The 14733-nt window shown below is 40.1% G+C and overlaps 1 protein-coding gene across 1 annotated transcript; it reads right to left on the reverse strand.

Moving 5' to 3' along the window:
* Positions 1–7139: 7139 nt before the first annotated feature.
* Positions 7140–11063, reverse strand: LOC115693100 (pectinesterase-like). The gene is made up of 3 exons (XM_056302516.1): positions 10300–11063; positions 8968–9128; positions 7140–7831 (listed from the first exon to the last, which is right to left on the reverse strand). The coding sequence occupies exons 1-3, from the start codon at positions 11061–11063 to the stop codon at positions 7140–7142; spliced, it is 1617 nt and encodes a 538-aa protein (XP_056158491.1).
* Between the last annotated feature and the right edge of the window lie 3670 nt (positions 11064–14733).

A 14733-nucleotide genomic window follows, 5' to 3' on the forward strand; every position in this document is an offset into this window, starting at 1 on the left:
ACCTTCCGGAAACACTCGGCCCCTGGTGGCTTTCCACCAATCATTCGCATTTTCCTGCAACTGGTATACTGCCAGAGTTACCTTTTCTTGCTCGGTGCACCCCAATACCTCAAATGCCTTTTCTAGCTCTTCTACCCATCTTGGTGCTGCCTCGGGGTCACCTCTTCCAGTAAACTTGGGCGGTTTTAACTTTAGAAACTGTTCTACTAGCTGGTGCATTTGCCTATTTCCGACTGCCTGAGCCTGCCCCATAATGTTCCCTATCTCGTGCAGGGTCTGTATAACATCCTCCATTCTAGGATCCCTAGCTTCTTGGCCTCCTGTACTCGACTGCCCCTGGGGTTCCTTTCCTCGTCTCCTCATGATACAGATCTCACTACCTGCCTACCTGCTATAATTCCACTAGGAATTAGAGACCTAAACCAACTAAACCGGTTTAAGATCCTAGGCAGGTAGCTAGCACGGCAGTAATTAAACAATCAACATGCGGCTAAGCATAAACAACATAGGACCTTAATCAAAGAGGTCTACACACTTACCTCGGTCCTGCCGCACTTGCATTTTACGGGTCAATCCACACAGCCAATCAATCAAAACACAAATAGTCAGGAGGTACACTTAGCACACAAGGTCCCCCTACTGGCTACCCAAGGTCATCGCCCCCTTATTGCTCCAGGTTTCGACCTGATTAGACCGAGCTGACCTTGCTCTGATACCAAATCAAACGGGGATGTCATGCCCCGTACCCCACGAAGCGCGAGCATCCCACGGAAAGGTCGAATTTGTTGCGACGTCCCAGGACGCGTCGCCGACCCAACGCCCAACAATCAGAGATCATTACACAAGCGGAAGAAACGTATATAAATATATATACACCCGTACAAAAACAAGATAACCAAGGATAGCACAGAACGAAAATCCATCAGATTAAAAACATATACATTTTCATTACTATTAAAATATTTACAATATTCATGTTTACACCAGATACATTTATAAAAGTCAAAACGGTTCAACAACCACCAATCAAAAGAGGGTATGAGGCTCAGCGATCAAACACCATATCTAGCCAGGCTTTTCCCAAAACGAATCGGCACACCTGCCATCCTCAAAGCTGGGGTTCTGAAAAGATGGGTTTTAAACAACTATGAGACAAATCTCAGTAAGTAAAAACCTCTAAATCGAAACTAGGCTAACATGCACCTCCTGACAGACAAACAAACACACAACAACAATATTCAACTAACGAATGACCTAGGCTCTCGGCCCCAGATCAAGAATACAATCGACCCTGCACCTTAGGCATCTAATATAAATCACGGCACATACGCGACACACTGGTCATACGTATGCCATACGCATGCTCATGCTTAAAAGTGCCTGTCTCACACACGAATCACCGGCACGCACATTAACCACATACTCTGGCACACAATTGCCATGCTCATGAATCACCTCAAACAATGCACTCTGGCATGTGGCTCATTTTCAGTTATAAATCGACCCGAAGGCCACAACCCGAAGGCCAATAATATTCTGACCCGAAGGTCACGACCCGAAGGCCCACAATACTTCGCGGCCCGCGCTGAAGCACATATGGCCCAGTGTCTCTAGCCCGCGTAAAATGCCTCAGGCGCAACACCGATCTCCTCTTCTGGACGAACCGGGCATCGTCCCGCGTAAACGCTTTAGGACGGCACGACCCGAAGGCCAACAGTTATAAAACAACTCGAAGGCCCTTAGTGATCACACGTGCATGCCATGCTTGCACACTCGCACAATTATCGTCTCATGCCCATTGTCAGCACACGAAATGCGTGGCCATGCCAATTCCCGCACTAGGGTGATCACACGATGCATAATGAGCACCAATTTCAATCACGGGTATGCACATCAATAATGCCAACATGTTCAATTGTGTCGTAACATAATCAATCATCATTTCATCGGCATGCCCAATTTCAATTAAACACAAATCAGCATGGCACACAATTCACAACATTAGTGCACACAAACTTGCACAATCAAAGTCCGCCATTCTTAGTCATACTCGGCCACTCTAGGCTCCCGACATGGCATCATCCAATTCACACAACCAAGCACAATTCAGTCACTAATGAGTCAATCTAGACATGCTCGGCAATAACACGATTCAACCTCAAATTTCATCTAATTCAATCCGATCAAGTCCACCATGGACAGCCATTATTTCGGCCCCTCTTGGCCATCATTTTCCTTCCAAATCAGCACACTAAGTCACTAATTCCACCACAGAACAGCCAATAAATCATCTAAACGTGGCATACTCGAGAAATTGCAATTTAAACCACATATTGTCCAATTAATCCTCAACTTGGACAACCACTAATCCGGCCATCAAGAGCAATCATTCAACATTAAATTGTCTTATTACACTCCTCAATTAGTCCCGATTCCACCACATCATGATCAGCCACTAATTGCCCCTAAAACCATCCTAATTAACCCATAAAATCATCTAAACCTATCTAGAGAGGCAAAATTAGTCCTAATTAAGGTTTAGGAGTTTATACTCACTCCAATTAAGCTCCAACCAGCACTAAACCGATGGGGAACGAGCGGCCAATTGCAAACGTACGGTGGAATCGACGGCAGCGTCCCGGTGGCGTCCACGGTGGCGGCAGTTGGGCGGCGGTCCGGCGGACCTTGGCTGGACCGAACGGCGGCGAAACAGGGCAGGTGAGGCTGGTGGTGTTGGTCGCAAGGGAAGAGAGAGAGAGGGGTGAGGGTGGCGGTCGGACGGCGAGGCGGTGGCCGGCTTGGGCGGACGGCGGTCCGGCGAGTCCTTCACGCCGGCGACTCTCGGCTTGGCTGGTTCGGCGTCCTCACCAAACAGGAGAGAGAGAGAGGAGAGATGGGACGGTGGTGGTGAGACGGTCGGAGGTGACTCGGGCGGTGGCACGGCGGCGAACGGCGGCCGGCGGTGCTCCTCTGGCGGCGGCGCTCCTCCGGCAGCGGCGTGCTACGGGGAGAGAGAGAAAGAGAGAGAGAGAAACTGGCGGGATGGAGGGGAAGAGAGAGGAGAGAGAAAATGGTTTGGCTTGTTGGGTAAGACAATGAAGAGAGAGAGACAAATGCAATAAATACTTTGACCAACTTTCCAAAATTCCAATTTTGCCCTTGAAGACTTGGCCCACATTCATCCTCATCCAATAATTGAGGGGCACTTTGGTCAATTGGTCCAATAATTAAGCTGAAAACCAAATATTAATTTCCCCAAATTATTCCAAAAATTCGGAGCCCAAAATAGGCCATGGGCAAAACGGTCATTTTTCCGGTCTCGGGTCGAAATTCCATTTTTGGACCGTACCAACCCCAAATGTGTGTGGCCAACATAATATGACGTCGGATTTGCAAAAATAGTCTTACAAGCCCTCGAAAATCAACATCGAAGTCCGGGTCCAATTTTGTGACCAAAACTCACGCAATTTTCAATTTTAGGGTCTCTCACTGACGGGCGGCTGTTTAGGGGTTACGTGTAACGACCTAAGGTTACTCGATCCGTGACGGTCTTGATTACCGGGAGAACGTGAGGAATTATCACTAGTTCCGGAGATCGCGATCGTTCGGTTTAAGTTTGGGATTTGCTTGCCACGCGCACTCTCGGTCTTGCGGAATCACCCGCGATCTGATCGTGCGTCATCGGCCAAACTAAATCCATCACCCTCCTAGGATCGCCCATGTTGGCCCAAAATATTTTCTCGTCGTTTCTCGGTATCGATGCCCGATTCGCGATCGGGTCCCTGGTCCACGTACTGTTTCCTAATTTGCCATTCCCTATCGGTCAGTATCCCGAGAGAGCTCAATTTCGGGCGAGACTTACTAAAATTAAATGAAGAATAATATCAATATTATTGATCCCGGAAATGAGTCGAAATTCGAGATGTTACACCTAGAGCTCTAATAGCTTGTTCATTTAGTGGTGCATTTTTGGGTTTAGGGTTTTTTTTGAGGTTTTAACCCTTTAAATTTGGAATTTTTCCAAAAATGCTACTTAGGCATTTCCGAAAATTCCAATTTCACTTTTTTAATTGGCCACAATGATTTTGAATTATTCTGTGGATTTTCAAATTTTTTGATTTTTGATTTTTTTTAAATGCCATTTGGTCATTTTCAAAAATTCAAATTTCACTTTTTATGGCTGGCCACGATGATATTGGACCTTTCTGTGAATTTTCAAATTTTTTTAATATTTTGAAAATTTTGATTTTTTTTTCGGAAAAATTTTTAAACCGGGAACTAATTTTTTATGATTTTCTGGAAATTTTTACGAATTTTCCAATTTTTCAATTTTTTATTGATTTTCCAAAATTTTCATATTTTTTATTTGCATTTTCCGAATTTTTTGGATTTTTAAGAACTTTCTAAAATTTTTTGAATATTTATGAATTTTCAGTAAATTTTCAAATTTTCTAAAAAATTCTAATTTTTTTTTTATGATTTTTATGATTTTTTTATTATTTTATGATTTTATGATTTTCTATTTTCCTAATTTTTATTTGATTTTGATTTTGATTTTTTGTTTTTTTTCGAATTTTCCCGCCGGCAAAACGAATCGGACCGGACTGGTTCGACCCGGTTTGGCTGAGCCGAACCGGATGTCGCTGGCGCCGGTTGCTGGTCACCCCCTCCAGTGGGCACGGCATGCCAAAACGGCGCCGTTTTGCCTTAGGTTCATTGGGACATTTTTATGAACGGGTGGTGTGCATGGATTTGTATTTAATGTTTTTGAGGCCACCGGTTCGGGCTCACCTACAGCGACCTTCCGGCGACTATCTCGCTGTTCCACTTGCACCGTCGTCGAGTTCACATGTTCTAATATCAATCTAGCTTAATTAGGTTGCCGCCGGACGTTCGCCGGCCGGCGAAAAATCGGTCCAAAAGCCCTAACTTGTAAACTGTTCAAGCATGGTTTCTAGAATACAAATCTCGATCTTGATCGCCCTAGCCATCTAGATCGATCCCAATCAATACAAAATCGACAAAGAGAGTCTAGGGAGTCTAACTTGGACGGCCTACGGCCGAAAGGAAGCTCTGGCGAGAACCTCCGAGCTCCGGCGAGGGGTTTCAATGGCGGCCGACTTGATCAAATGCAATTTTAATCGCCCCAAAATGTAATCATGCAATGGAAAATGTGATTAGAAACTCTTTACAAGCATTAGCAAACCCATATTCGCAAAGAAAACGCATGATCAGCAAGGTTTAGCTCAAAGTCACTTTCGGGAATTCTGGAAAAACAAAATTGAAGATTGAACTTTACCTGCTTAGTTGGAGGATCAGGAGAACTTTCTGAGTTGATCAAATGCCGTGTACCTGTTTACTGACACTTGAACTTCATGCTAGAGGCTTCAGCTTCATCGGAGAGGCTTTGGATACACCAATCGAGGATCGTTTTCAGGCCACGACGATCACACCTTCACTGGTTACTCAGGTGTGGAAGATTACGCCCCGAACCGATTTGCCGGCGTTTCCTCGTCGGAGGAAACGTAGAACACTCGATTCCGGGATCCTCTACACACCTCTCACGCTTTTTCCTCTCGCTCCTGTTCTCTGGTTCGTTCCCTCTCTCTTCGTTAATCTCTCGAACACCTTCCGTCCCCCTCCGGTCAGTTTTTCTTGTTTTTTGTTGATTGATTTCCCGCTCAAAATCCGTTGGAGCCGACCTCCGATCGGTTGGGGTTGTTAATCGGTGCCAGCTGGAAGTTTTCCAGCTGGCCAAATCGATTAAAACGTGCTAATTTGATCGGGGTAAGTCAATGAAGTTGCGGGCACGTGCTGGTTTTCTTGGGTTTTTTTGTACATTGGACAAGTCGAGTAGGGAAGATGAGCTGTTCGGGTCGAGTCAGGTTGACCTGCCCAACCCGGCAATTCCGATTTTGACCAAATATTCAAATTGGACTCAATTTCAACCGATTTTTTTCAAATTAAACCCCAAAATTGGATTTCCCATCATATTCCGAACCCAAAGATATGATTTTCCCCAATTTTTATTGTAATTGAGCCCAAAATTTTCTCATTTTTGTGCTCGGATTAATAGGGTTTTGTTCAATTTAATGTTCTAATGACCTGATTAGGCAAAATTGATGCCAAAATTGAATTACCCACCCCTGATTAACCCTAGAAATGATAGTCTCATATTTCGACAATTTCATTTTGGGCACGATTCCCAATTTGGGTTCAAAATTTTTAATTTTCAATCAAATTTTGGGGGATTTTTTATTTTTATGTCAAATTGTGCAATTGGACCAGCTATTGTACAATTCAAGGTCCCAGAATCAATTGTTGTGAAGACACTATGACTTAAAAATGTTTAGAAAAAATTTAATTTAATTTTTGGTTCAATTTGGGTTTAATTTTGCCCAATTTTGGGAAAAACATATACCCGATTGAGATTTTCTAAATTGACAGCGTATTTATGAAATTGGATTTAAAATAAAATTAATGACTATTTTTATGGAATTTTCTGATTCCATTTACTATTTTTCTTGATTTTCTTGCCTATTTTGACTAAAAGAAATTAAGAAAAAATGCAGAAAAATGTTAAAAAAAAAAATTTTGGTTTAGAAATAGGTTTCTAGGCTTGGCCAAGATTCCTAGACCTAATTTTGAAATTTTTGAAAATATGACAAAAATGGACTAAAAATTAGATGTCAACAATACCACGTGTCATCTAGTTCAACAATTTGATGGTAAAATTTAACGGAACTAATAGAAGGTAAATTTGTCGTAGGCATATCAGTTTTGGATTTTTCACGGTATTAATCCTGTTAAATATGAAGTATCGACTCTTTTTGTGGAAATACAAAAAAAGAAAAAGAAATTGATAGTTTTCTATGCTTAATAACTAATTTCACGTGATTTATTTTTCTACAATTTATTTGCCAATCCAATATGGCAAGTATCATCGTGATGCAGACAGCCTAACTCAAGTAATGAAACTAAAGTGACTGAATCAGCCTCGAGTTGATTGGGGTGTTGTCGGATTTTTCTTAGTTTTCTCATTCGGCTGAACAATTCTCTTGGGATATTCTCCTTTGCATTCTTATTTACATTTTAATTTTTTTTTTTTTGGTCAAGACATTTTAAATTTTGACTCCTCTCTAATTCAAACCCGGATAATAAGGAAAACCGGTGTCGTTGAGCCACTGGCTACCTTGAATGAAAGACCCGACAGTGAACTGACTTGCCTCTGTCGAGTTGCTAATAACTCTGTACCCAGGCCATTTCACTCGGCCACTCGTGTCTGAACCCGGGCCTCTGTTCCGGTACTCCCCATAGAAGAGCGTGTTCAACCCATATGAGCCGTTGGACTCCAACCACCCAGCTGAGGCAACCAGGTCGCCAATATATGACTCCATGATCACTGTCCTCGAGAACTCTTTCCATGGACGGCCAAGAAATGACTTGTACGATGACTGTACAGGGGCAAGGTCTGGTGCGGCTGTGAAGTTGCAGCCAAGGAACGACATCCCGGTATACCCGAGTGGATTTTCTCTGCCCTGGGCAGTGAACACACTCTTCCATCGCTCTGGTTTGCGCACATACAAGTTGCAATCCTGGAAAACCACCGCCGCATCTCCAAACATAAAATCGATAGTGCCATATACATCGCAGTCTCGATAAAACTGGCGATGACTGTGCACGTACAACGTGTCTTGGTACCCCAAGAAACTACACTGGAAGAGCGCTGACTTGTCCGACCTGCTCCTAAAAGCCACTGCCTGATGTTTCTCCGGCCCCGCAAAATTCTCAAAGGTGATCCCCTTAGCGAGAAATCCATCACCATCAATACCTGCAGAGAGAGGAAATGACATTAAATATTATTGACTTAATTACATATCCTTTTGGCAATTGAACCGAGTAGGTTAACACAATTGAGAGCAGCTAGCATAACAGTAATCTAAGATCACCCTTTCTAATATTTTGCCACCGGGTATTAATTTCTCACTGAAATGGGCTGAGAATTATAAAAGCTATCAATATTTCTCATATAACTATAAAACCGAAACCTTAACAAATTTTTTTTTTGGTCTTGTCCTACCGTAACTTTCAACTCAGTTTTTCCCTGCTTCCTTGCAGAACGTGGGAGTCGAACCCCACACCTGAAACTAAACGTTCCCACCCCCAACCTCTTATGAGAAGGTGGACATTCGAACTCCTCACCTCCCTCTTTCCATGTGAGAATGGTAGCCACTAGGGCAACCCTAATGGTTTTAACATTTTATCCTTTTTAAGTGCATCCATTTCGCAAGTATATGCCCTATCCAGTGCAAAGTAAAATTTTAATCCAGCCGCTATAACTTCAAAGTACATGCAAAGAAATGAAAATCTTTTGAACTTGAAAAATGGTGAGATTTGATAAATTTGAGGTGTGGACGTATTTTAAAAAACATGTAATAGATTTCGATTTTGAATTGGAGACCACTATTATTAAGTACATGATAATTTTTTTAGTATGGAGTCATCCACTCACATTGATATGTTCTCGATTTTTTTTCCGTTTTAGGTGCGAATGCGAAATGATATTAAATGTTATTTGCCGATAAGAAGTTCAATAATAAGGTAGGAATTGCATAATCCATAACGATTTCATATTTTAGAGTGGTTTTTCTCTTCAGTTTTGGAAAAATGAAAATCAGTGTATATACAAATATATGTTCCAAAGTATAAGAAACACCTTAGTATCGAAAAATGGTATATTAATAAAATAAACACCCTTAGGTCTTATTACTATATGATAAGAATGTAAGCGGAGGGGATGACTTTCTAAATGGTACAAAAAAACAACAAGAAACATAGTGAGCGCAAGAGACATACAAACAACGAGTAGATTCATAAAATTACTTGCAAAAGAACAAACGATCGCCGATTGGTAAGTAGAGCAATTTGTATTTCTATTTGATTAGAAATTGAGTTTCAAGAACTCACCGACGGTGGCCGACCAGTAAGTGGTCCAACCATCAACGTAGTTCCGATCGCCTTTGATCAACGTCTTCCCGATCCCGTCGCCTACGAACATGAGGTTGGTCTTTTTTTTGTTCACCGTGACATACTCGAAATACTCCCCCTCTTTGATGTAGATGACAAACCTGTACAAAACAAGAAAATTGGTAAACGAGGAAGGTGAGGTTTTCAGAATTTGAAACATAATAAAAATATTACCTTAACAAGAGATTAATAGGAATTCGTTTTCAAAGTTGCCAATGAAATGTAAGCGAAAAATCTTAACGAGAGAACTACTTGGGAAAGGGGAGATGAGGGGTTCAAATCCCCACATTCTCAAGGGGCTAGGGACGTTTAGTTGCAGGTGTAGGTTTCGACTCCTACGTCTTGCAAGAGGCAGGACAAAAAGTTTGAGAATGAGATGAGAGTTAGAGTAGGATGGACAAAAAAAAATACTATTTCATATTTCTTGAGTTAGTTGTTTTCTTGTCACAAATAGTCTTCCATTTATGGAGTTTTCTTTTTTATGTAGGCATACTCATTCCTTCTTATTTATACACACCTCTCCCTACATTAATGAAAACATAGTATCAAAGCCTTTTCATCCCAAGTAGTAAATACCGCTATATCCATTCCTTTTTATTAAAACTTGCAAACACCAAAATGAAGATGAATAAGTTTCAATTCCATTCCACTCTTCTCATTTCGAATGGACAAAGTATTACTTATATTCGTAGCGGCAATCGGCAAACCCCTCGGTTGTATCAGAAAGTGGGAGAATAATCCATTTTATAGTGTTTTCAATTTTACAAAATAGACATATACAAATAATTGATTGTTGATGTTGTCAAAGTCCTATGCTTTTATAGTTAACTTAGATTTATTAATAAAATGGAACACTATCCATGCAATGAAAGTATAACTATTAACATCTAAATGAACTAGGACACAATGGTTGTCTATATAAGCTGACAAAAATTCGACCAAAGTATTTCATAACGATTGTTGAAAGACAATTCCCATTAATGACGTTTAAAGGTATTTCCTTTTAAACTAAGATAAAGTACTTAAGAAATAAAAATAAAAATAGCTATAAGCCATAGACAGCTGCACATTATACAATATTTCTTCAAGCATTCAAACGGTTTATCTTCTGCTTTCGATTTCAAGTTTATGCAACGTGTGTACTAGTCCACTAATCCTCAAGAACACAGCACCACTAAAAGTTACTATTAGCCCTAGTTGTTACACCAAGAACGAAATTTGAAGAAACAATACTAATAAGATCAGCCAAATGTGCAAAACTTACAAAAATACCTGGTCTCGCTCTTGTCCGGAGCGGCGGCCACAGCATCATTGATGGAGGTGAAATTACCAGATCCATCCTTCGCCACCACAAGATCGAAATTTGTCACATCCGTCGGGGTTTGCATCAATAGGCTATCTTCTGAATACATCCACGCTGGGAACCGCCCTCTCATACCGTGTCCAGAAGAATTATTGATGCCGCGCATCTTTGTCAGGAGGAATATTGAATTGCTTACATGGTGTGAGACGTTCGCAAGCTTATCCTTCATGCTGTCTCCGAGATTCAGATTATCTGTGCGGGGATCGAACTCATCAGTGCACGTGTAAACATTGGTCATCACTCCGCTAAGGAGGGACTGAAGGTCATAATAGTGGCGTCTAGTGACTTTCGAGCCCTCAAGGTACAAGAGGGCACGGTCAAAGTCGTCGAGGATGTCATGAAATAGCTCAAGGCAGATGTCCAGGGCTTGCCATTCGAGCATGCTAAGCTTCTCAAGGAAATGGTTCTTCATGACTGTGCAATGCGTGGAGGCAGCTCTCACTTTGGAGGCGGAGTTGTGGAGTGTGGCAGATATGATCTCTGGGAGGGACATGGAGGCGAGGCCCGGTAAGGCAGCGAGAGTGGAGACACAGAGGTCCGGGCAGGGAGCGCTTCGGCAATTGGAGTGAGTGACTTGGAGTTGGCTGTGGGGGTTTTTGGCGGGGATGAGTTTGGGCGAGAGCAAGAGGAATAAGAAGAAGATAATCGCGGGGTGTACTTTGAAAGTGGACATGGTTGAGTGTGTTGACTATGGGAGTATTGATCTTTTTAGTAGTTCCTGCATTCAAGTTATAGAAGCAACTTCAGAGAAAATAGAGAGTTATAGATGTTTTGACTCAATAATCTACTTTGACTAATTAACAACAGGGCTCGAGATCTCAAGGTAAGCAAAATGATGACATGGACCCGACATGTTATCGTTTACAAGGAAAATTGCAAGCAGCAAGAGAAAATGCCAATCATGAGGAGCCCTATTGCTAATCTACTAGTCTATCTTGACTATTATCCTGAATTGATAAACGAACCATAAAGAATCCTTAACAAGGGAGGAAGAAGAACCTAAAAAGATGGCAAGAATGAAAGTGGAGCCGGAGTGAGGTTGCTGAGTTTTGAACCAAGAATTGGAGAGTGTTGCAACCTTCCCAAAAGGTGAACCACTAAAAGGAAAGCTAACATATTATTAAGCCCAAAGACTTAGCGCAAACTCTCCCAAACCCATACCAATCGCAACTTTTGGATTTTGATTTAATCAATTTAACATGCAAATCAATTCAATTATGAGTCACCACTGATTTATTAAGAGTCGATTAGAAACCCAACTAACAAGAAATTCATGGATACGGGGGTCTGGTTATGCTAAATAAATCTAATGCCTTTTTGGTACCCTTTCTTTTTATTTCAAAAACACTTTGCAAGCAGTCTTGGACAATTTTAATCTTAATCTACAAGCATGCAATGGTTGATTATGCGGGTGTGCAATCAATAATGTGATCCTCAATAAATCAAAGCAATAAATAAATTGCTAGAAATAGGGAAATTCTCAATGCATTAAGCAAACATTTACTTCATTACGATAGTTTCCCAATATCTACAAGATGTTATGTGAAAAAAAAAGGTATGCATGGCCTAAACATGATTTCTAAATGCAATGAGAAATAATTATTTTTGGGTTTTTTCTATAAAAATTAAACTATATGCAATGCATGAGAAGCAATTTTAATTTAAGGCTCCGTTTGCTTTGATGATGGCTCGGTCCAATCTTCTCTGATACAACAAGAAGACTAATCTTTTTGATCACTATACAACATAATTGATAAGAGAAAGCAACTCAAAGAAAATGTGCAATCCATAAAGTTTCATTGCATGGATAATGTCAAATGAAATTAAGCTTAAGAAATCTTACCTCAGATTGCAGTATACTTGATGTTTTAGGATGAGAAGAAATAAAGACAGAAAATTTGATTGTGTTAGCAAGAGGCGATACGACCGATTTATACAGAATTTCGAGGTGCCTCCTTTGGTATGTAGATGTCATTTTTGAAAATCACGACATCAAAATTATCTAAAAGAGATTTTGCTATTACTTTTACGGAGGTTTTCCTAATTCATTACCATTTTAGGGTTATTTAATTACGAAAATGATGAAAAAAGATGAAAATGTTCAATATCATTCTATAATAGAAGATTGAGTGTGAGATATGTGGTGTCCTTTCATTAGTAGGGTTAGGTTATAATACCAAAATATACGGTATGTCTTGAAGTCATTGCTTGAATTAAAGGTTCTAAGATTTGTACTATTTACCTTTAATGTCTACTCATATTAGGAGATTGATTACTTTCAAATGAAATAAAAAAAAAAAAAGTTGACCTAAATAGAGTTAAATATACTCCATGCCAATATTCATCGTTGTAACATACCATTAAGTGAACTTTAATTAATCCTAACATATTAAGCATTGTGCATGAAGCATTCAACATGCAATTGTCGCAACGTCTCCCTTTTTTGGGAGAGAAGAGATCAACTGTTCGAATCTGAGATCTAAAAATATGGTGAAAAGAAAAAAAAAGTATTCATATGGAAACCAACCCAAATAGTATATGTAGAAAGTAATGGTATGTAATCTTTTAAAGGCAATGCATAAGGAAGTATTTCTTCAAACATTATCCCCTCCTTTTTGGATAGTCAGGCTAATTAGATTAGTCAAATTGACTAACGGGCCTTTTCAATAAATCTGAAAGAAAAGTGCATGAAAATTTAAGTTCTGAATTTTAAGTGTTTATCATTTTTAGTGCTGAAAAAGAAAAGAAGACATTATTTGATAATAGCTGAGTATTGAGCATCAATGATATTACCTTATTACAAAATATGCAACATGAAATTGGTATGTTTTAGGATTTAAGTAATGCAATGATAAAGATTTTTATTCGTATGTGGATGCCTTTCTAATGGATGAATTAACTACTTGCATCTTGACTTAGCAAATTAAGTGACTTTTTGTCTTAATTGAATCTTTTGAGAGGAAATTATTTAAACATTTCGTATCTCATCGAATCTTCAATTACATCTCTATGTTTACACATTCTGAAACATTATTCTATGCTCTTTTGCTAGTTAATTATAAAAATGATGTGCGTTAGTGTGGGCATTCATTGAAAGATCCCTGTATAAGTAGTTATCGACATGTAAGTGTTACAATGAAATGCTTGTGGCCAACCAAAAATAATTATTTATGGAACATATCAATTTGCTTAAGTGTTAGTTAGATGACCCTTGGCCTACTCGGTCAAGGGCATGATCAATTTGCCTATGCTAGCCACTTGCTGGCAATAGGAAGTTAGAGGATCACGAATGTTCACAGTGGTGAAGAAGCTCAAAGCACTGAAATGACAACTTAGGAGCCGGAATAGAACTCGGTTTGGTGAATTACTGTGACATTTTGAAATTTGACCTATTTTCGGGATTTATGAAAGGAATATATCTTCGATGCACTTTTAGTTAAATTTCACTTGGAATTGATCACTCTTGAGAAAACTAACCTTTAAGGAGGCCAGCTGGGAACTAAGTACATGGACCTAAGAACTTGACCATGGATTGACACTTCAATCATGAGGATTGATGAGGAAATATTTTGGGCTACTATAGGTCGATCCAAGAATGGTTATGGAACGACTCGCCAATGTTATACAATTGAATCGCGGGTGATTCCGCTTGGCCATTGTATGAATTTCGAACGATCCTAAACTTATTCCAAACAATCGTGTCCATCGAAACTAGTGATTGACCATCGTAATTACATAACAACTGAGGCTGCCATGGCTTGAATAAACTTAAATATGGTTTGATAATTGAGTCAACCACAGGTTGATATGCGTAACTCCTGAAAGCCGCCCGTTAATTTGAGATATACTAAAGTCGCGATTGATTGGTTTTAGCCATGAATTACAGTTCGAAATTGAGTATCAAACTTTCAAGGTTCCACGACTAATTTATTGGACATCGTCTCATTAAGCTTGGCCATTTGTTTGTTAGCTCAGAAATTATCGGAAAAGTGAAATTTGGACTGAAGTTGAAAAAGACCATTTTACCCCTGAGATATTTTGAATTCATTTGTTGCATTGAAGGGCAATTTGAACTTTATGGCTTTCCCCTCTTGGCCGAACTACATTGACCACTTTGCCCCTATCCTCCTCCTTGTTTATTTATTTATTTGCCATTAGTTATTTAGGTCAATTATTTTGGGAGATTAATTGTGAACCCTAGGATTTTGGTTGGAGAAGAAGAAGGAATTTTGACCATTGGATCCTAGTGGGGTGGTTCATAGGGTTTGAGTGGGGTTAGTAAACACCATCCTCTCACTCTTCTCTCTCTCTTATCATTTGATCAAGTTCACTTCACTCTCTCC

The sequence above is a fragment of the Syzygium oleosum genome, unplaced genomic scaffold (genome assembly GCF_021117445.2).
Source record: "Syzygium oleosum isolate NSW1041296 unplaced genomic scaffold, Sole_v2.1 Sole_v2.24, whole genome shotgun sequence".
Classification (NCBI taxonomy): domain Eukaryota; kingdom Viridiplantae; phylum Streptophyta; class Magnoliopsida; order Myrtales; family Myrtaceae; genus Syzygium; species Syzygium oleosum.